Source organism: Patiria miniata, unplaced genomic scaffold (assembly GCF_015706575.1).
Source record: "Patiria miniata isolate m_02_andy unplaced genomic scaffold, ASM1570657v1 HiC_scaffold_7, whole genome shotgun sequence".
In the NCBI taxonomy this organism is placed as follows: domain Eukaryota; kingdom Metazoa; phylum Echinodermata; class Asteroidea; order Valvatida; family Asterinidae; genus Patiria; species Patiria miniata.
The window spans coordinates 12,243,571-12,266,614 of NW_024037074.1; the positions used below are offsets into that span (position 1 = coordinate 12,243,571).

Below are 23,044 nucleotides of genomic sequence, written 5' to 3' on the forward strand. Positions count from 1 at the left end.
AGAAAGTAGCATTCCGTGCTTTAGCTTCCAAGTTTAATTTTGGAGACGCAATGACAACTTTTGGCAATTGCGAATAGATAGATTGCATTTAGCAGCCATCTTAGATGTATGTTTTGCTATGTTAATTCATTCACATTCATGCGTATCCCTGTTGAACAAATGCACTCCCCTCAAACGTGGCTGCAGTGCAAAAGGTCTATCGAAGCCAAAGTCTACGGCACATTTCACACCAAATTCCTTTGCGTACAGGCAATGCAGCAAGATTACAAACGTCTTTTTAAGCACTAGATCGATCTGGGTATGTGCAAAATAAATATGCACAAGCACAAATCTGTATGCAGCACTGAGATATGCTTACACTTTTCTTTTTTTAATCACTTAGCAGCATAGACCAAAACGGCCAAAAAAAAAGGTCACTTTCAAAGTCATTGCAAGATATGCCAATATTTTTGGCATCTAACCAGCTCATCAATCTCAAAAGTTTAAACTGGGGGAAAAATGAACTCACACAAATGAGAACATTCTTTGCATCCTGGGAATCTAACCAAGAATCTCCTTTTTTTTTCTCATTTCCCTATTTCTTTTCCCCATATTCCATTTTGGAAGCACTCATTCGTAAGTCTCACCACGGAAGGCGATCGCCGACATTTACAACAAATGCAAAAAAAAACCAACTTATTTTGTTTATGTGAAGACTGTCTACACGCACTAGTCACAATCAGCAGAATTTTCAAGAATGGCAGAACTCTCATGAATTATATACCCTTGTACAACCCTAAAACATGAATTAAAAAAAAATAATCTACAACTAAACAAGACAAAAAATGACAGTACCAACCCCCCCCAAAAAAATGTACGCATATGCAGGCACATATACAGTGTTGTGGGGAAAACAATATGTAGGCCCCCCCCCCCCCCCAATTGAAGGATATAAAATCTTCTGTGCGTGCGAAAACAAAAATCATACAAATTTTGATTTACGACCCAAGTGCAAACGTTGCATAGGAACGGCAGTTTAAATGGACTAGCATTTTGTGCTACTTTTTTTACAGACTAAAATCAAGGGATTTAAAAAAACAAAATTCAAAAGTTGAACTGCGATTAATAAAGATGTGTTGAAACCCAGCGAGAGTTCTTACCACTCAATGTACAATAGATTATGGAAAAGTGCTGTCGTCGGATTTGCTGTGATGTAGGGGGTGCTCTAACTTACTTGGAATCAGTATTAACAAAGAAGTGTTCTCTGCCGCAAAACCAGTGAAGCGTAAACACTCGGTGAGCGACAAAATATTGAGTTGTAAGTAGCGAGTTGAGCGACCCGTCTCTCTTTCATGAACCTCGTGGTTTGTGGGGTATGCATAACAAAATTGCATTGCAATCAATTAAAGGAAAAGTCCTGTCCTGCAAATCGAAAACATTTACAGACGTATCATTTTGCCGAACAGGGTGGTGATGTTAATAGATGTCACCAGCGAAAGGACTTGCCACTGTGGATTTCTCCACCGACGCAAGAAACTCTGCGTGAAGTCATTTTTTGTTTTCACTTGAGGCGCTGGGTCACATTGGCCAGAGCCACGGCGAATGCCTGCAGGGCCGCGAAGGGATATTGGAAGTCCAAGGTGTAGGCATGGCCGTCGATTCGCCCAAACTGCATCACCTAGAAGGGGGGGGGGTGAAGGACAAGGAATGAAATAGACAGAGAAATTACCATCAGCAAAAACATTAATTTCATTATTAGGTTTTGCAAACCCAAGAAGTTGTCAATTATATTTTTTGTTAATTTCGGTCAATTTCTTTATATGTGATATGTATGTGGTCGATTTTCGAGTAGTATAATGGGTGTAAATGGCGCCACCAACTTCAAAATAGTCTCCTTTCCCCCCAAAAAATTTCTGCGGCCAAAAATTTTGGGCAACATTTTTTGAAAAAATTCAAACTTCTAAAAAGATTTGTGAGCCCCTCCCCCCCCCAAGCCAAATCCTGGGTGTGCCACTGAGGTTTTGCCCTTAACATTTTGGGTGTTTAGACAAACAAAGCGACATAACAAAATTACGTATATGGAAGTGAACTAAACTATTTTCAGCATACCACGATGTAAACCCACTCTGATTGGCACTAAAAACTAAGTACTCATATCACACTGACTGGCTTCTAAGGATGAATTCTCTAATTACTTTTAAAGCATTTCCAAACCTCACCTGTTTGCCATGGAGTTCCACCTGGAAGTTCTTAGCAGATTCCTGGGTGACCCTGCCACCAAAGTCCAGCTGGTACACCTGTGTGCTCTCATTCCATAGCGGGGCCTTGTTTCGCATGACAAACACCCTGGATTTGCAGTCTGCGTACTGCCGCATCAGCTTGGCACGGCGCGATTTGGAGCTTCCGGCCGGGGTTTCTTCTCCGCTGTTGTTATCGGCGGCGTCACTTTCTGAGCTGTCGGCGCCGGTGTGGGATTTCATGCGTCCGCGGGACGGGCTCCCGCCGCAGAGAGAAGTCCGCCTGTCCTTTGACGTTTTCTTCGTCTTTTCCGTCTCCGGTACAATTTCGTTGTCGCTTTGCTTGACGGCAGTGCTGGGCGAAGTCCCGGCACTGCTTTCGCTTCTGCTGCGGCTTTTGGATTTCGGGCGTTTTCTTTTCTCTTGTGGGGATTTGCCCGACACGGACGGACTGCTGTCCCTCCCGCAGCCATTCTGCGGACTACCGTTATTCGTCCTGTTGTCCACTTGCATTATATTCTTTGGACTGGAGCTGGAGCGAGGTCGGCTCCCCCGAAGGGGCCCCGGCATGAGGCTCCGTTGAGATTGCACTAAGGATTCTCCCCTATCTGTCTGTCGTAAGCTGTCGCGTTTTTTGCACGGATGCGTTGCGGTGACGCCCGGCTCCAGGGTATCCATCGGGAGCGGTTTGTGGTCCATGGATTGGTTCGCGACACCGTCGGGAGGGTGGTGCTGGGCCACACCCGTCGGGATCAACTGACTCGCGCTATCGGCCCACCGTGGCATGTCTGTCTGCAACTCCTCAAAATCACAAGGCTCGCTGGAAATCAACGTCCCGTCCACGATCTCCGTGGTTCCGTTAATAATCTGGGCGTTTTCCACCACGTCCAGCGACCCGGTTCTGCCAGCCACGGTTGTCGTGGCTTCCAAGGAAGTCTTGAGAATATTGGCAGTCCGCCGTTTTGGTATCGCCCCCTGTCGAATGAACTGTTCCCGATCCGGTTGGACCTTGGAGGTCGGGGGGATGTTCTCATTGGTCACCTCCCGTGGCCTGGGCACTTCCATTGCTGGGGGAGGGGGTTCCTGATCGGCGACGTCCAAGTCACTGCTTGAAAAGCTACGATTGGTTGATTTCATTGGAGCTATGGGGGCGGGCCCTCCCGCTCTGTTCATGGGTGGTTGAGGCGGCGGCTCTGAAAAAAAAGCCAAAACACAAGGAATGTTAATAGAATGTTTTTTGGGGCAAAATATTAAATTTTTGAAACATTTTTAACAGTGTCTTGTGAAACACAATGCAGGTGAAGGAAAAATCCACCATAAAATTTTAAGCATAAAGTAATCCAATTTGGGGAAAGCATGAATATTACAATCTAATTTTTATTCATTAATTTCTTATTTCAGAAATACACCTTGTCCACGCCAAACACTTAGAAAACAAAGAACTATGCTGAAGGTATCTTGGAGAAAATAGTAGGTTTCAGACAAAAACAAAAACACAAAGTGATGTTACACTATAAGAAAAAGAAATTATGCAGTGAATTCGACAGTGGTGACAAAAAGGCTGTGTGCACGGACAATCAATTATGGAAGATAGCATCAGATGGCTCCGTCGCTCAGAAACGGAGGAGGATAAATAACTTGGGGGGAAAATTAGGTCTTGGTGCAGACATAACACCCTACTGTCACATTAGTTTGAGCCAAAGTCCATTCAACGTTTACAGAGAACTGTATGGAACAAAATGGGATGACAAATGGGTTTACATTTTTGTCCTGACTGTAAATTTGTCCCGAACGGATATTGAGAAGTCTTTGCCAGTACTGTGTAAGTTTTGTGCATTGCTAATACAGATTTTTATGTGTCTCATTATTTTGAGTATTAAAGCATGTGCTGTGCATTAACTCGTTTGGTAAATTGTTTTGAACATGAATACAAAAATGCTTAGTTTTTTTTTTTGAAGAAGTTACGTGTTTTAGTCATTTCTGACTTGGGACAAAATTCTCAGAGTTGCTTAGCAGAAAATACGATTAACCCCCAAAATGTCCCTGGTATGCGTAAATGTGTGCAGAGCAAGGACGTTTTGACTGGTAACCTGTTTTTGTTAAGCAAATATTTTCTGTGCTTAGTGTGATTCCACGCTTAGCGCCTCCACGCAAAATACTCTTTGTGAAATACGATTTGACGCTCTTGCATTTAAGTAAATTTACCAATACTGGAATACAATCTGCAAACGCAGGGGCCTAGTGAAAAATCGTGAAATTGAAGCCTGTAGCCACATCCGAGCCAAGCCCAATTTCACAAATATCCTTCAATCATGAAAAATGAAGCATGTAGCCAAACCCGCAACAAAGCCAAGTTTTCTTAAATATCCTTCAGTCATGTGCAAACAACCCACTTTTGTTTCCACTGCCACACCTTTTAACACTTAATGCAGCAACATCAACACCAGCCAAAAGCAGAAAAACAAAACGTTCAGTTTCCCCCCGCCCAGACACTACAGAAATCCGCATCCCTTAAAAACTGCAAGATTCAAGTATCAACATAACAGCCTGACAGCAAAAATCAAAGAAATCTGCTCGTAAGAGCCGGCAATCCATTATAAGGATACCTCAGGAAGCGGGCCGACCATTTTACGGACTCCCAGGTGTGTTTTTTTTAGGGGGGCAGACTGTTTAAGTGGCTTAGCACGAGACTGCGCCCGAGGCATGTAGTCTGATTCACACCCAGAGTTCATTGTATGAAGTAGGACGCGTGCGCACCCCCTCGCATGAGGGAACATTTTTTTATTAGTACATCTTGGTGGATGCTGTTCCGAATACAGAAGAGCCTTAATTCTGTGACCGACTTGAGCACTGTACAAGGTACATATATGAGTCATGCTAAGAGCCACTACAAACATGTGCATGCAGCACCGTAGGTGTTGACTGAAGCGCCAAACGCCATAACAATGTCTGTTGACTTGTGCTGGGTGTTGAAGTGGCAGGGTTTAGGGTACATGTACTTAGGACTGTGAGCTTGGGGAATATTTCATGGTTAGTCGTGTTACTTTGCAAATACGATACTACTTTCAAATTCATGTATATTTCTTCTTGAGGATTTGTGCTTAATGTACTTGGTTTCAGAAGATTTTGAGCAACTCAAGGCAGTGTAATATTTGAGGACTGGCCACATTTTAATAGCAATGCTCTTTATTCTCAAAATTTCTATCAGAAAAATGTTTCTAATCCACAAGCTTTTATTTCAGAAAATAAATAATGATAATAAATAATTTATTTCAGGGAATAACCCCCCCCCCAAAAAAAAGCTACTTAAACGAGTAATAAATGAATCCTAAAAGTTCAGGCTTGACATTTTGAAAAATAAGTCTTTCTTTGAGAAAAAAATTATTTAAGATTTTAAAGTGAGCCCTTACACTTCTTTGAGACAGTTATCTTTTTAAAAGACACTCTTGACAGATATTGACAGACTTTGACTGATTCTAACAGACTTCAACAGATTTTAACAGAATTGACAGATTCTGACACCCTTTGACAAATTTTGACAGACTTGACAGATCCCAACAGATTTGACAGATTCTGACAGACTTTGAAACATTTTGACAGACTTGACAGATTCCAACAGATTTGACAGATTCTGACAGACTTTGACACATTTTGACAGACTTGACAGATTCCAACAGATTTGACTGATTCTGAGAGAATTTGACAGATTCTGACAGATCTTGACAAATCCTGAGGATAACTTTATATCAGCCTACCTCCCGGCTCGTCCTCATCCTCGCTGAAGACGTTCGGGTCGAAGTCCGCATCGTCGTCGTCCCGTCGCGGCTTGGCGTCCGGCCGTAGCTCCACCAGAGCGATGGTCATCTGGCGGGGCTGCAGATGCAGCAGGCTTGTCCGGTAGTTGACCTGGCCCAGGTTGGACGGCAGGAAGTGGGCCAGGCCGTGGATCTTGAACTTGGTGCCCCAGATGTTGGAGGTGACCTCCACCAACCGGTTTTGCTGAGAAAAACAGAGAAATTGACCCCAAAAAAAGAGTAACAACAAACTGGTTCCCATAAATACTTTGGAATTTCCTCATGAAACAGTATAGTCAATTACGTCCCAGTTGAAGTCAGACCAGACCAGTGCTTACCAGTGTTTTAGTCGAGGTGCTTGCGATGGATCACAAGTCCATCACAAGATCAGTCACAAGTGATCACAAGGTGATCACAAGTCCACCACAAGTCCAGTCACAAGTGATCACAAGTCCAGTCACACGTGATCACAAGTCCAGTCACAAGTGATCACAAGTCCATCACAAGTCCAGTCACAAGTGATCACAAGTCCATCACAAGTTCAGTCACAAGTGATCACAAGTCCAGTCGCAAGTGATCACAAGTCCATCACAAGATCAGTCACAAGTGATCACAAGTCCATCACAAGTCCAGTCACAAGTGATCACAAGTCTATTGAAAAGTCTAGTCACAAGTAACAGGGGTGTACAGCAACACAGTTCATTTCAAATGCCTTGGAACTAGATGGCTTGTGATGGACATGTGATGGCTTGTGATGGACTTACGATGGACTTATGATGAAACTGACTACAACACTGTCTACAAAACTGGTCTTTGGTGAAAAAATAACCTTTCACTGGACTAACCTCTGGTAAGCTTTCCAAGAACAAGCTGTCGTACTGCCTCTCCTTCCGTCTGGGGGAGTCGGTCCCGTTACTCCCATCCCTGTTCAGCCTAGGGCTGCCTCTCCCTCCTCCTCCTCCTCCTCCTCCAACGCCTACCGACGTCCCGTTCCGACGGATTCCCGGCATCCTCGGCAACGCGTCGTCCTCGCTCTCATCTGAGCTGGAGCTGCTGCTCGACGAGATGATGGGCAACCGGTCGTCTTCCTCACCCAAGACTGCGACAGCGACAAATATCCAAAAGAACAAGATAAGTATTAAAAATACAGCAATGATGGGATTTGAGTCCAGAAGAAGATAAGTACATTAGGACTTTCACTTGGGTGAGATTCTAACCCCCCTCCAACCCACCCCCAAAAAAGAAGAGGCTAACTTAAGTTTTTGGGCCTAAAGAGAGATTAGAACCCAGAAACAAGATTTGTATAAGTTGTTTTTTTTGCCCAGGTGGGATTTGAACCCAAGCCAGAGAGGGGGAAAGCCAAGATGTATGTCAACATGCAGCATACATTTGATTACACTATTATTTTGTCTGCCTGGTTGGGATTCGAACCTGGATTACACAGCTTTCCAATTTGTTCGTTTAAATTTAATGTTGAGTTTTAACTTCAGTTGAAAAAAGCACATTTTTTTAAGAGAGATTCGGACCTGCAACTTCTGAAACACCAGAACAGCGTTCAACCAAGGTATCCAATGATATGTTGGCATTCTTCAAATTTGTCAAAATCTTAGTTCCAGAAGATTTTTGTCATTTGCTTAACTTCGGAGATCAATTCCACTGAACTGCTAAGCCTAGAAGTTTTGCTAAGCATGGAAAATATTTGCTTAGCATAAACAGGTTACCACCCAAAATATCACATGGTACATATTGCTTGTGACTGGTTCCCGGCTGGTTTTCGCTTAGCACATAAACTTGTTAAGCAATATTTTCATGTTCCATAAAAAACCCATGTTTTTTTATACAAACACCTACCTTGTTTCTGGTCTAGGGACACCTTGGGATCGTAGATGACAAACTCTGGCCGGAGTTTACTGACCCTGCGACCTTTGAGGAGTGGTACCAGACCACCCAGGTACTCCAGGAACAGTGTGTAGCATGAGCTGCTGGGGTTGGCGTCGTCGCCAGTCCGGATCATCGTGCAGTGAAGCCTCTCATTGCCTAGAAAACATACAGCACTTGAAATTGGTGTGATGATCTCCAAAAAAAAAAAAAATTTAAATATCATCTTTCAAAGGGAGCAAACCTAAGCACCGTTTTTTCCCCTCAAAATATCATTATAATGCACTTCAGTTCCCTAGCTTTTTAACACAATGTAAAAAAAAATGGACATTCAGCAAACACACAGATAGACAGACAGGTAGACATACAGGCAGACATCACAAAAGGCTTTCAGTACCTGGTGGCGGCTTGCTGCCAAATTCTCGGAGTTTGGTTGGATCAGGAATACAACCCTGAAGGAAACATACAGATTAAATTAACCTATTAAAATAAATGAAGCCAATGTATACACAAGTGTTAAACAAACAAGCATGGAAAGGTATATTTTTATGTTTCATTATCCTTTAGAACAAGTATTTTGTATCCTTTTTATTGCATCATTTGAATGAGGCCTAGAAAAATTACCTGTGTTTTTGGTTTCACATCCCCCCCCAAAAAAGAAATTTAACAAAAAACCTTTAAAATCACACAGAATCTAAATTTTTTTAGTCAAAAAAAAATTACCCTACCCACTCATCTTTTTGTTCGTGTAACAGGAAACACAACATATTTTTTCTTGGCCTAAATTTTCCATTTTTCCTTCACAGAAGATAAACAGGGATATTTTTTTATTTATATATACAGCATTAATATATTTACAGGTACCCTGTACATACACCTATATTGCCATTGATTGCAGGACAGACACAGCCCTACAGCATCAAAAAAAAAACCATCCTAGTTTGAGCGACATTTTACTCAAAAAACTACACGTTAATCACGTCCTTGAACTGTCCAACTGCTTTTCTTTCCGTCATTTACGCTCATTTTCCAAACCTTGGCACCGCATGCCACAATGTTTTATTCAATAAATCTCCAAAATGACTACTTTCTAAGGACCTTTACGAATGCAAATTCTCTCCGCATTGAATGCTCAGTAAGTACCCCCCACTCTCGACACCACTTAGGTCTTCAAATATTCCTTTTAAAATTTTAACACAGAGAGAGAGAAATCCAAAAGCAATTTTGTTTTTCACTTTTTCCCGCTGCCTCCCATTAAGTCTGCTGACAATGGAATTTCCGTTGTGGTAGTCCTTTTTGAGAAATCCCGATGATACAGAAGAAATTGACTGAAAAGGCGCCTAATGCTTGTCTTGTACGAAAGCTACGGTGAAATGAAGTCACATGACAGTTGACATATAATGCGATCATAAAACCTTGGAGATTCTCACCGGTATCGAAACGGACGCTTGGGGAGCCAATAAAAGAGCACCCTGTTTTCTTTTCGATTCGTCTTACATATCGGCCGTCGAGAATCTTATCCTCTACCATGAAATACTAGGAAAAAAAGGCTGTTCTGACGTGAACGGAATGCCTGTCACTTACAGGCTGCTCACGGTTCTGTTGCTTTGGGGATAGGAAGCACTGAAATGTTAAAATGCCAGAAATAGCGCAAAATGTCTCGGGATTTGAAACGAATGACGTCTTCGGACCGGAGGTAATTCACGTCAATGAGCACATGATTTAGTTTTTTTTTTTTTTATCTGACGTGACTTGGCATTGCTCACGCTTTCGTACCATTTACTCTATGTGAATACTCGATGTTTCTTGCAATCTGCTTGAGACCATGTTTGTACACTCAAATGAGATCTTTGGGGGACTCATGCTCCAAATAATTTTTTTTTTTTACAAATTTTTACAAAAATACTAATTTTATTTTACCTATTTACTACACTTGTACATTACTATACATCACAAACTTTTTTTTTTGGTTTGATGACTTATTCATGAACCTTTGCATATTCTAGAAAATTAAAACTAATCCCAGCTTTCAGCCCTTCATGGAAACGTGACTCATTTTTGCAGAGAAAACTGACTCTTTTATTTTTTTTCTTGAGCTTGACATTTGTGCAAATTATGGCAGAAAAATTGACAATATTCCTGTGAGCATGTGAGGGGCTTTCTATTGTTGATTCACTACGATTTAAAGGGAATATACAACATTTGCTTTTGCTGTAATTTTCAGAAATAGACGGATTTGGGGGTTAGTATTTTATAGCAAATATTGTTACACTGACCTGTTTCAAGTTTTGTGTTTATGGATGGCAGAAAAAAAGGGAAAAAATTCTGTTCTTGTAGTCTGGTTCCCTGACCCTACTTTAGACGCAACAGAGCAATTTGTATACGTCAGGAATTGTCAGGTCAGGGAAGCAGACTACAAGTGGCTTGCACCCATTCACGGATGTGTAACCGATGGCAAACAAAACATGGACTAACTAAATTCAGTCAATTGAGGGCAGTATTTGAAAAAGCGTGTTTTTTTTCCACCAGTAGTACAGCCAAACCGTCATTGGAAAATGATACAAAATTTCAATTTTCTTGAAAATGACAGCATATCAGGTGCCATGATTACACAGGATGTTTGAGACTTTTATTCACTTACACTGTACTGTCAAGTAAGGTATTTCATAATAATTTGGTAGTTTTGTTTGTGATGTTTGCAAATGTTGTATATAGTCGACTCTCGTTATAACAAACTCGTTCTGACCTAGCCAAATTGTTTGTTATATCAGAATTTTGTATTAAGAGGAACATCAGTCCTATTCATTGTGCAAATAAATGCACAGTCGGGACCAAGGCTGTATGTTTGTTATAACCAGAATTTGTATTAACAGAGTTTGTACTAACGAGAGTCGACTGTACCTATAAGCAAATGCTGTTTCCATAAACACGATACACTTTCTGTGAAATGGAAGGAGGTTCTGTTACAAAAAAAAATATCATGTACTAAATGGCACCATGAAATCAGGCCCCAGTCACATCTTCAATATTTTCCTATTATATTTCTCAAAGTCCGAAAATTATGAATGCAAAAAGGTGAATGCAAAAAGGTGAAAGCAAAAAAAAAAATAATTGGGTAGTTTTGTTTTTGATGTTTGCAAATGTTGTATACAGTCGATCGACTCTCGTTATAACAAACTCGTTCGGACCTAGCCAAATTGTTTGTTATATCAGAATTTTGTATTAAGAGGAACATCAGTCCCATTCATTGTGCACATAAATGCACAGTCGGGACCAAGGCTTTATGTTTGTTATAACCAGAATTTTGTATAAACAGAGTTTGTACTAACGAGAGTCGACTGTACCTATAAGCAAATGCTGTTTCCATAAACACGATACACTTTCTGTGAAATGGAAGGAGGTTCTGTTACAAAAAAAAATGTCATGTACTAAATGGCACCATGAAATAAGACCCCAGTCACATCCTCAATATCTTCCTAATATATTTCTTTTCAAAGTCCGGAAATTATGAATGCAAAAAGGTGAAAGCAAAAGAAAAAAAACAATAACGAGTTTCCCCTGCAGGTGAAACAAGGCTGATAATCACGTACAGGGCCGTCATGCGATAGCCGACGAGACAGTCTGACGCGACTGCACGACAGAAATTAATAACCGCACACTGCGTTCAGTGAATGTGCTCAAAGGCGTGGGTGAATAGTAAATGTACATTAATGGCGGCTAGGCCACTGAAGGTGAACAGTGTTCTCAATTAATTAGGCTAGCAGTCAAGAATTCCTGGGAAAAAAAATGAAAATTTCATCGTGTTTCGATAGATGACGGCGAAAATGAACAAAATGAAACTGAGTTTCCATGCGGGTGGAAAAACCCTGGGGAATAATTTTTCCGTCTGATGGGTTAAGGGAGGGGGGGGGGTAGGCACATCATCAGGCGATGAGGAAAAAAAATGTGATTGGAAATCATACACTCTCTGGAGAGTACTGTCGTTGAGTACTTCATGTATTTCACGTCGTAAACATTATCATGAGTGAAAAACAAATTATTCCACTGGAAATTATTCATCCACAAACCTTGAAATAATGAGTTACAGTGTATAATGTGCATAAATTCATGCATGAATTTTTGAAAATAAAAAAAAAAGGCATTTGGAATACGTGTGGAAAAGCGTAGGAAAGGCAAGTTTTTATTTTTCTTGAACTGTAATAAGCGTTGCAAAGTGCATGTCTGCATAAATATTTCTGTTTAAAAAAGCATTTTGGGTAACGAAAACTCCTAAAAAAATGTGGAAAAACTGTTTTTACAGAAATGTTAGTTTTGAATAGAAAATTGCTGACATACCAAACAGGAGGATTTTTTATTTCAAAAATAATTTTAAAGTAGACATTAGAACAGGTTGTCGTTTCATAAATGTGACCATTGAAAATAAAAAAAAATTGTAAGTGTGCAAAAGAGATCAGTCGATAAACTAAATAAACGCCCAGCATATAAATGTGTGGCAGCGATACTGAAACCAAATGTACAAATGGGCAAACTCTGCGTCCCCCCGACACCTCCCCCCCCCCCCCCCCCCCCCGGCTTTTAGAGTCAACTTTCGAACGATTCCCTTACCTTTACGGTGAGGGACAGCCTATCCGTGACGTACGTCCGTAGCCGGCCCGGCAGCGGCAGCTTGGCCATACCCTTCTCCTCGTTGACCAACGACGTGATGACCTCGCGACAGAGCACCTGCAGAGGGGCCACGCCCTTCTCCACCCAGGCCACGTGTAGGATTGCCCCGCAGGCCACAAAGAGGCGCCGATCATTGTGGCCCCAGGTCAGCGCTGATAGGGGGCGCTGTTGGATTGCGATATGATTTTTAACATTTGCGATACTGAGCACAAGGATTTATGTCACTGCTACGCTTACCACAGAATTCTGACAAGTTAGAGTAAATATAATTTTTGGTCCCCCCCAAAAAAAGTAAAATAAAACAAACATCAACACATTTTGTCTGCAGAACCAAATTCCAACAATTGTTTTACCCTCTTGAAGTTAGAACAAGAAAAAATAATACCTTAAATTATTCCTTTAAAAAAAACCTACAAAAGTCTAGTATTTGTAATGTCCGTGACGGAGCTTTTAACAGCTCAGTGAATAAGCCTGAAAATGAATTTTTTTCAAATCTTATCCATCCATCATCAAGTAATGGACAAGGAGATTACAGACTAGGAGTTTTGGATCATTTCTCTAAATCATTAATTAGACATCATGGTTAATTAGCTCAGTCACAGACATTACACTTCCTTTCATAACGACAAAATTGCTCTTATTTTCCATGTCACGTTTCTTAAGAGTTGTTCCGATTATTCTAAAACGGAAATAAAATACAGTCAGGGTCATTTACCTGCGAGGGGATATTGAGAGTGAATCGCAGGTGACCGTTGGTGTTGTAGAACTTGACCGCGCTGATGCTCTCCACGGGCTGCGTGCCGCCCACGGCCAGGAACGCGCCGCAACTGCTCCACTCCATCTTGATGTCTGCGTGAACGGTTCGACAAGGAGAACGCGAGGTTACTAGTCTGGTGTGACCCAACCCAACAAAACGAGGCATAAGTCGCTAGAGCTACTATTGAGTAAAGGCCCGTTTTGTACTTCATGCGGATTGTGAATGCGAAGCCAAATTTGACAAATTCACCTTGAAATTCACCTGAGTTGTTCAAATGTTGAAATGCGTTCATCTTTTGTGAATTCGCAGCGCAAAAACTTGCCGTGACATCAAATTCGTGTTCACTTTGGCCTTAATAAAAAAAATTAATCTTGCACAGAAATTAGCATCCACTAATGCGCATCCACCAATGTCTGCATATTTTGAGAAGTCAAAATGAGGGATATATCAAAATCAAAAGCAGCGTGTTTCCATTCTTTTGCTATGAAGACTTCAAGGGTGAGACAATGTGCATAAGCCTCATTTTGTGGGATCACGTCACACAGGCCTTGTTTCTTTACGCCTAGGGGCATTTGTACAGCTCCTACAGTGATACAGTAGTATCTTGTCTTTTGAAACCTGTCACTTTCAATGAGCCACATCGTTTACTTTTTTTAAAGGTCTGTATAAAAAAAAAACAGGCACTGTTGTCTGTAGCTACATGCGTACCTCTTCACTGTACTGTGCCCATGGCTAAAACAACCAAAGTTTCAGCAAGAAAAATCCTCAAAGCCTTCAAGTGGCTTTTGAAGCCTCTGACAGAGTTAAGGTCAATCTCCCGTTTCCGACAGTCGGAGGATGTTTATAGACACCACGGTTTAAAGACTCAGGGTATTATAATTACATGAGATCTCTGCAGGATTCTAACCCCTAACCTTCCGTTTTCAAGTGCAGCTTTACACCAATTTAATTATAGCCAGATTTGGAAGTATTCGGGTGGAAATAAATTTAGCAGAGGGTGGATCCCACTTGCAAAATTTACACACACAAATTCTCAAGAATTCTACCGCCAAACATTGTGGTGCTTGCATTTACATCAAATTCAATCCAGCAAGCTGACCTTACAAGCTTAGTGTTAAACCTTTACTACATGAACATTGTTTTACATTGTATTTATTTATTGATGAATCTATACACCATTGAATGCTGTCTGTGAGGGGCACAATTTGAATATTCATATTTTGACCTCTGACCTGTCATCTCTGTCTTCATGCTGATTTGGTTTTGATTATTCATGTCTGCTGATGGCAACCTTGAATATATTCAAATTGTGAAATCTGACCTGTCATCTCTGTCTTCATGCTGATTTGGTTTTGACTATTCATGTCTGCTGATGGGCAACTCTGAATATTCAAATTTTGACCTCTGACATCATCTCCGTCTTGATTCTGATTTGGTTTTGATTATTCATGTCAGTAAAGAGACAATTTGAAGAGTGAACTTTGACCTCCGACCTGTCATCTCCATCTTGATTCTGATTGGCTTTTAATTATTCATGTCTATAAAGAGTCAATTTGAATATTGAACTTTGACCTCTGACCTGTCATTTCTGTCTTGATGCTGATTGGGGTCAGGTCGTCGTAAGCCTTCATCAACTGGATCTCGCTATCGCCGAGGTCGACCGCCATGACGGGGCATCGCTTCTTGCATAGTCGCGACCGACGCTCACTCCCTGTGTCACGGTAACAAAAAACACAAAGCTCCGTATTTTGTCCACTAATTACTAAAACCACAATGGGAAACCTGTTGCCTTTTTGGATTGTTGAATCAAATCTGGTCTCATTTCTAAGATTTTGCTCTTATCTCCATATGCACACATCTTTGATTTTTCTTTTGCCTATAAATGATTGATTAGAAATAAATGTTGCATTGCACTGAATTGAATTTAATTGAAACAACTGTTGTTAAAATATTTACAACTTATCAATAATAGCAACAACATAAATTTGTCCAAACAATGGGAATCAATTTACAATTTGTCTCAGATAAATTTGAAAAATAATACATTATGAAGAGAGGCAACTGTAGTAAAGTGTCTTGCCCAAGAACACACGCACCATGTTCCTGGTCAGGGTTCGAACCCACGTACCACGGCACACGAGTCGAACACCGCAACCATTTGACCACAGCAAATATAACCAATATATATACTCCCTGGGATTTTTTTCCCTAGAAATCTTCTGGAATCCTACAAATCCTCGCCTGTGTGAGAAACTAATATTCCAATTTCCTTTCCTGAAAAAAAAAAAATTATAGGGCCGACGCATGTATGAAGATTTCCTGCGCCTGTAGGTTTTTCTCATCAATGAAAAATGAACTGGGTCTGGCACGCACAGGGGGACCTAGATAGTGGAACACATTCAATTCATTATTCATCCACTTTGAGCTTGTTTCGTCGCTGAGCTATCTCGGGTCGAAGCCGGGCCGCGATGATTGATTTTTGAGAAACAGGGGAGTTTTTCTTCCCCCTTTTAATAGATGTGGAATTCTAGAGCTGGAACATATCCTTAAAAATCCTTTTTGTGTGTCGTGTTGGATTCACTGAGAGTTTGATGCGTCCTGCTTTGGACAGCCAATTTTGTCTTTTATTACCGACGAATATCAAATAGAGTATAATGTGCGTAACCCTAAACTCTCTGGGGATTTTTTTCATAGGAATCTTCCGGGATTCCTACAAATCCAGGTTCTTTTGGTTTTTTAAAGATAGAGTAGATCATTTGCAGCCATCCAAAAAGTAACCGACCAAATTATTGTTAAAAGGCTTACTTGGTTTCAAGATAGTAATGGCACTAAACTCCCTGTGAAATAATTCCTTCTGGCATGCTGTCATTTTGAAGAAAACAATAAAAGAAGGTCACTCCAAAGATGAAGTCAAGTGACGCATTTTTTTTGCAAATTTCCGTTAGTAGTTGGTTTGTAATTGGGTGAATCCGTGAATGGGTGCGCGCAAGCGTTGACACGACGCACACCTGGTTGCTATTATCTGTCGGTTCAGTGTGTGTCATCGCGTGTCTGCAATCGGCTGAATGAGAACGTGTTCCGGATGCTGATTTTCGGGCGCAATTCGACTGAATCAAACCGAGATCCTAGAATAATGTCTTCTCAGAATATAGGCCTACGGCATTCACAGAGCTAAAACTTCATCAGTTGTTAAGCACCTGTCTTTAGATTTTGAGCACATTGGTTGCTTCAAACGAAATGCACAAATGACAAATGTTCTACTCTACTGGTACCTTTAACGTATCAAACCCCACGTAATTTTTTTGCAGCAGGTCGTCTTTCTTTCTTCAGGTCAACGTAAATATTGCGCCATGTTGATTAATGATGATAAAGGTACATACGATTATTTGCTTTAGGTGCATTTTTTTTTTCCGTATGAAGCAACAAACTTACTCAAAATCTTAAGTAGGGTGCATAAACAGAAATCTGTTTTGGGTCTCGTAAATTCTGTTGCTAACACGCATAAAAAAGTGTGCCCGTGGATGAATAATTTCAGAGGGTATTTAGTACCATCCTTATCTTCACTTTGAGCAAGGTTTTCCCCTTAAATCGGTAAGTCCCTTTCTGGTTAATACCTGATGATCATACTTGCCTCTATTAAAACATGAAATGCACCTTAAAAGGGAATACACAACATTTGCAAACATCGGAAAACAAAACTACCAAATTTTTACGAAATACCTTACTAGGATGTTGGTAAATGAAAGTCTAAAGCATCCTGTAAAATTATGGCACCGAGTGTGAAGTCATTTTCAAGAAAAGTGGTATTTTGTAAAAATTCCCAACGGTGGTCGGCCGACCACCGTTGGAAAAACCTAACTATTTTTCAACTACTGCTCCGAATTTACCATTTGTTTTTTTTCAGTCCAAATTTTGTTTGCTATTGGTTATATGTTCATGAACGGGTGCAGGCCAGTTAGATTAGTTTCCTTACCTTACAATTTTTTTGGCATCTATAAATTGATTCATTTCATTTTAGTGGAGTCGGGGAACCAGACTACTTGAATTTTTTTGTTTTTCTTGATTTTTCCAGCATTTTCGAACACAATCCTTCAAACTTGTCAGTGTAACAATATTTGATCTATTATACTAACCCCTCATATAGTTCATTTCTGAAATTTAAAGCAAAAGCCAATAATGTACATTCCCTTTAAAAAGCAATTTACATTTACATGTATATTTACATGAACATACATGTACATATGTATGTCGTAACAGTCGTTCTTGTAATACATTCTAGAAGGCACGACGAGGAAGGAAATTTCAATTTTCTCAAGCAGGAAGAAAAATTTGTACGAAGGAAAAAGCCGAGAGATCGAATCCTCGGTAACTAAAGAGCAGAATTCAATCCCTGCGAATCGTGTCTGTCCTGTATATGATGAGCTGCTGTAGCGTAATGCGTGCCAACTTTTAAAGAGCTGCCAGGCGAAAAAAAAAAAATTGTGATGGGCTCTGAAAACCTTTGCTCAGCCAACAGAGTTTTGTTAAGCGTATACATGTATGTGGTAAGCAACATGCTCAGGCCTCTGGAATTCCGACAGGGAATCCATTAATGTTATTTAAGTTAGCTGCAGACTGAAGATTTGGTCTGATCTTAAATTTTCCGGGACGGAGTTACACATTTCCTGAAATGAATCTTTTTCTTACCCATTCATGCAGATTACATTATTTTGTTTGCCAATTTAAAAAAAAAATCTATTTTTTTTTGTGTTTCGAAAGTTTTCAAGACAGCTCAACATATTTCTCAATGAGTTTGACAGTCGACATTTATTAAAAACACTTCAACAAAAGTCTTTTTCCATGCCATACATGTATACAGTATTTGCAATACATACTTGTACAATATGTCAGTAACTTTGAACATGTTTTATGTAAGCATACTGGGGACAGAAATATGAGACAGTCGTGAAACTTAATACGCGTCTTCATCCGCGATGGCCATCGATTATTTTTAACGGCTTTTCTTCGCTATTTTCGGTGGTTTTTATCTATTATGGCCTAGACAAGACGCCACATGCGCACGTACACCACAAGCGCCTATGCTACTCCATTATTGCTCTGTATACAAAGTAGTCGTGTCTGTGTGTCATTGTGAAAAAAAGTGCATTTTTCCTTTCTTTCTTTGTTTGTTTGTTCATTGAGCTGAGACGGTGTGTGATTACGTTGGAGCCAAGATGGCTGACGTTCACTGTGAAGTCTGGCCGACTGACTGCATTTAAAGGGAAAACAGTGTAAACGGACAAAGGGAGCCTTACTAAAATGTCTTGGTCTTTTGGAAGCACTGGAAAGAATTGTTTTTACTCATTTCAGCAATGTTGTTAAAACATTTTTGAACGTTTCTTCAGATTTTGTTGTAGAAATTGTTTTGGTTACATATTGACAGATTAAATCAGATCGGATAGCGTGATTAAAACAGGAATTCTAAAAGTTTTATTTTTAGTCTTTTGAAAGAACAGTTTTTTTGTGGAGGGGTGGGGTTCCACTAGGGCAATGATGAGAAAAAAATCCTGTAAAACATTATTAAATTTGGTTGTTATTGTGCAAAAAATATTTGAATTTTTTTTAATTTTTTTTTTCAATTTTCATTTTCCTAACAGTCACGAAAATTCTAAAAATCAGGCCCAACGAAATTAATACAGCATTTTTTTAAGTCGATGTCTACCCATGAAGATGAGCAGACGACTATTATCCACCAATAAAATACATTTCACTATTTCACTGGAAATGAATTGCGTATGTTCTCCCCATGAGAGTGTAAACATAATGCGCAAAGCAACCCATAAGCCCGGAAAAGTACACGTCATTCGCGACACGAGTGTTTATTTTATAAATTTTTTATTATTTTTTTTAGGTCTGGTACGCTTGTGCAACTCCCAAAAAATTAATCATTATATTCCCTTGATGGCAAACGTTGGGGCTAAAAAGTGCAAGACTTGATAGGAGATATGGGCTTGTACATGTAGCAGCTTAAAATTTGTTCACTACGAATAAGTGTGATTACTCACAATACACAGTGCATGGACCTTAGCTTGGGTATCGCAGTGTGGTGATTATTAGGATATTAAGCATCTGTGGATTGCGGAGGCTGCGAATTTTTCATGTTTTTTTTCTTTTTTTTCTTCAGTATTTTGCAACATCATGACCATTCTGTGGAGGTGACTGATCTGTGTCCACTACTTTTCTTAAAACTAATTTTCTGCAATAATGACAATAAAGTACATTTAGTAATGGCTTATTTTTGAGGAAAAAATGTAAATGTATAAAGTTTTATTTTGTAGGCACCATGGACCACCTGTTGAGTCTGTAATTGGTCAGGTTTTGATAAAAACTGAATGACAACCACTTTTGTTCACAAACAGGGTCCACACAAGTCAAAATCAATTTCTTTACATTTCTATCCCTGAAATAAACTTAAAACATGTCATCGTGCTCATAAGAATTTCTAGATTGTGAAAAAGAAGAAGTATTTCGCCATTTATCCAAAACTCTCACTTTGCGGTGACTTTGAAATGGGAAAACTTCTAAAAAAATTTCAGTGAGCTTATTTTCTTGGAGAATTTATTTTTGTCCCACAAATGACAGTCTTCAAGGAATCCCCCAAAGTTTAATTAACCCTAACCCCCTAGGCCCTTGTTGCTTACAACCATCCTCAATCCTCCAAAATCCTCCAAAATTTTCCAAAATTTTGCAACTCCGCCTAAATTTTTCAAAATTGTCAGACAGTCCTGCCTCAAAATGCATTCATCCTCAATCCTCCAAAATCCTCCTCATCCTAAAACTTTGCACTGATGTTTAAATGAAGGATAACCAACGCCAAATCCTTCAAAATCATCAGACAGTCCTGCCTCAAAATGCATTCATCCTCAATCCTCCAAAATCCTCTTGTGCTTCAATCACCATTCATCCTCAATCCTCCAAAATCCTCATGTGCTTCAATCACCATTCATCCTCAATCCTCCAGAATCCTCATTTGATTCAATCACCATTCATCCTCAATCCTCTAGAATCCTCCAAAACCGCCAGGAGGATTTTGGAGGAGTGAGGTGGGTTAGGGTTAATCCGATTGGAGATTAACACCTTCCAAGCAAACTGCATGCTGTCCATGCCATGCACAATTTGTTCTCCACCCCGGCTGGAAAAGTGAGCACCCAGCCCCTACTCAACAACTGTCTGAAATCGCTTTTTTCCCTTCAACATCAAAACCTAGTTTCCCGTATATAAGCTGTCCGAGCTGGCCGGCTGAAAAATTGCACAAACACCCGAGCAGCGTTGACAACGATCCAAGAGTAGCTCATTAAAGTTTAAACACCCCCTCTCCTCCCCCCCCCCCATCCCCCCCTCCCCCCTTCCCCCAAGGGGCTTCGGAAGCCGAATGTGTGCCACGTGTGAGGCATGGTCAATCACCGTGTGTGTCGTGTCCTGTTGATTATGAGCAAACACGTGGAGCCAAACGTGGGCATTATGCGCCTCGTTCCGTCAGAAATGAGACAAATTACGATCAGAAAGGCTTTTTTTTTCTTCGTTTCTTGATGGGCATGACAATCTACAGGCAAATTGAGGCTTATTGGGATCGGTTGGGACTTTTTGCAGGCTCGTGTCAGGAGAAAATGACTTTTTTTTTAAGGAACAGCGTTATCAAATTTCAATAGTCGTGCTCTGGCATGATACAAGAGAATTGACTCTTTTTTTTTTTAGAAGGATTTATGTCAGCTAGAAAATCGGAACTGGGTTAAATCAGCGCTCTGCCCCAAATCTGTACCTAAATCCCTTGAACACTCTATGCACTGTCACACACTGAAATTGGGCAAGATTTTCCAATGAAATAAGGCAACACAAAACAAACCAGTAAACCCAGCATTTATAAAGAATAGGCTTTTGTAATTTTGAGTTGGGGATCGTTTGGACAATAAACTAGGATTGTCTGAATGACCTCAAAATAATTGCTTAACATGATGAACCTCAGGTAAAAAAATTTTAAAAATGTAAAATTACAACTTTTTAAAAAACAAGTTTTCAATTAAGTTTGAACACAGAAATATAAAAATGTAGAAAATCCTGAACGACTAGAACACCAGGACAAAACAGAGTAGCCATTCAGAACCAGCAATGAAAATTTAAAAATATGAATGAATTTATAAAGATCTGAATTTTTTTTAGCTTTTTTAACCTGTACATGACATTAAATATTTCTCCTGTCTCATTCCTCAACTCTTTCTAGCTCTCTCCCGTTCCCTCTCTAGCTTGACAGATTCCAACCTGTATCGGCTCAAAATTGGATTTGGTTTGACCCATTTCCAAAAAAATGGATCTTGAAGCTTTCTGTTTTGACAGCTCTCCCACGGGAACCTAGAATTTTTTTCCATCCTGTTTGTAGTAAGCCGCAGACATCAGAGTGACTCTATGGTTGAAGATCAGGGTTTTTTTTCTCTCTTTCTCGCCAACTGAGTCTAATTTCATGAAGCCTCTTATCGGGAATCTTTTTTTTTAGCAAATATATGTGCGGTAAGCCAGAATCAGATGGGAACCGGTTGCGACCAAAATAAACTGCATGAAATTTCCACTGGTAACCGGTGTTTGCTAATCAAGCATTTTTTTGTGCTTAACATTATATTAACATTATTTAACAAAAAATTGGGTCACCGTTGTAGTTAGAGCAAAAATGTGGCACTAAATGTACATGTATTGGAATGCTGTATTTGCCAAATTTTTAGGTTTAACCTTTCAAAATCTCAAAATTCTGTGTGTTTTTGTTGATCAACATGATATTTATTTCAGGAGGATTAACTTCTAGGTTTTGTTTAATGACTCTCACCTTTTCTTTTCTTCTTGTCGGGCTTGTCGTCCGACTCGTTGTCGCTCACGTTGATCATGCGGAATTTCTCCGAGGACCAGAGGAGGGCTCTGATTGGTCGATCCTCCGCCAGGGTGCACTGGGTCACGATGGCACCGTGAATGTCCATGACGAGAATCTGGCCGTCTGATGTACCAAGTAACACCTGGGTTTAAACATGGGAAAAGTGACTGAGTGGTTAGGGTTTATGACTTGTGATCAGACGGTCCGGGGTTCAAATCAACCTGCTGGCTACCGTTGTGTCCTTGGGCAAGCCACTTAACCCTACTTGCTTCTCTCCGCCAAGAAGTACCGGGTGCTGGCATTAGTCAAGTGGTCAGGGTCTGTGATTCACGGAGGGGGGGGGGGGGGTCAGGGGTTCTAATCCTGCCACTGCCCATTTGTTGAGTCCTTGGGCAAGCTACTTTACCCCCCTTGCCTTTCTCCACCCAGGAGTACAAATTACATTAGCTGGGGAGTAACCTGCCATGGACTGGCATCCCATCCAAGGGAGATATAAATATTCTCAGTCATTTCAATGGAGATAAACACTGGCTCGATCAGTCATATTGACTCCATATATTTAAATACTTCGACATGTACACAGTTTTTGGCAACTCTCTTTTTTTTGGGGGGGGGGGGAGGCTGGGGTTGTGGGGGTCGTGGGGGGAGCAGCACAGGAAGGGTTATATGTTAACACCATGTTATATTTGTTGACAAAATCGCATGTAGTAGTCACTGACTTTCATTTAAAAAAAAAAAAGCAAACTACAATATTTTCATTTTTTTCCTATTATTTAAATGTTGAATGACATTTGAAAAAAAAAACAAGTCCCCAGAGTCAAGAGCCCAAACACTCCTGAAG

At 40.3% G+C, this 23,044-nt stretch overlaps 1 protein-coding gene across 3 annotated transcripts in view; it reads right to left on the reverse strand.

Moving 5' to 3' along the window:
- Window positions 1-904: 904 nt before the first annotated feature.
- LOC119744796 (tubby-related protein 4-like) overlaps window positions 905-23,044 on the reverse strand; it is a 51,549-nt gene continuing 29,409 nt past the window's right edge. For all 3 annotated transcript variants that reach the window (XM_038220934.1, XM_038220933.1, XM_038220932.1), the window contains 10 exons: window positions 22,162-22,345; window positions 14,890-15,021; window positions 13,269-13,402; window positions 12,494-12,718; window positions 8,286-8,340; window positions 7,862-8,047; window positions 6,856-7,109; window positions 5,972-6,215; window positions 2,199-3,409; window positions 905-1,657 (listed from right to left, as the gene is read on the reverse strand). In XM_038220934.1, the coding sequence (XP_038076862.1) occupies window positions 1,541-1,657; window positions 2,199-3,409; window positions 5,972-6,215; window positions 6,856-7,109; window positions 7,862-8,047; window positions 8,286-8,340; window positions 12,494-12,718; window positions 13,269-13,402; window positions 14,890-15,021; window positions 22,162-22,345 (2,742 nt within the window). In that variant the 3' untranslated portion in view covers window positions 905-1,540. The remainder of the gene's footprint in view (window positions 1,658-2,198; window positions 3,410-5,971; window positions 6,216-6,855; window positions 7,110-7,861; window positions 8,048-8,285; window positions 8,341-12,493; window positions 12,719-13,268; window positions 13,403-14,889; window positions 15,022-22,161; window positions 22,346-23,044) is intronic.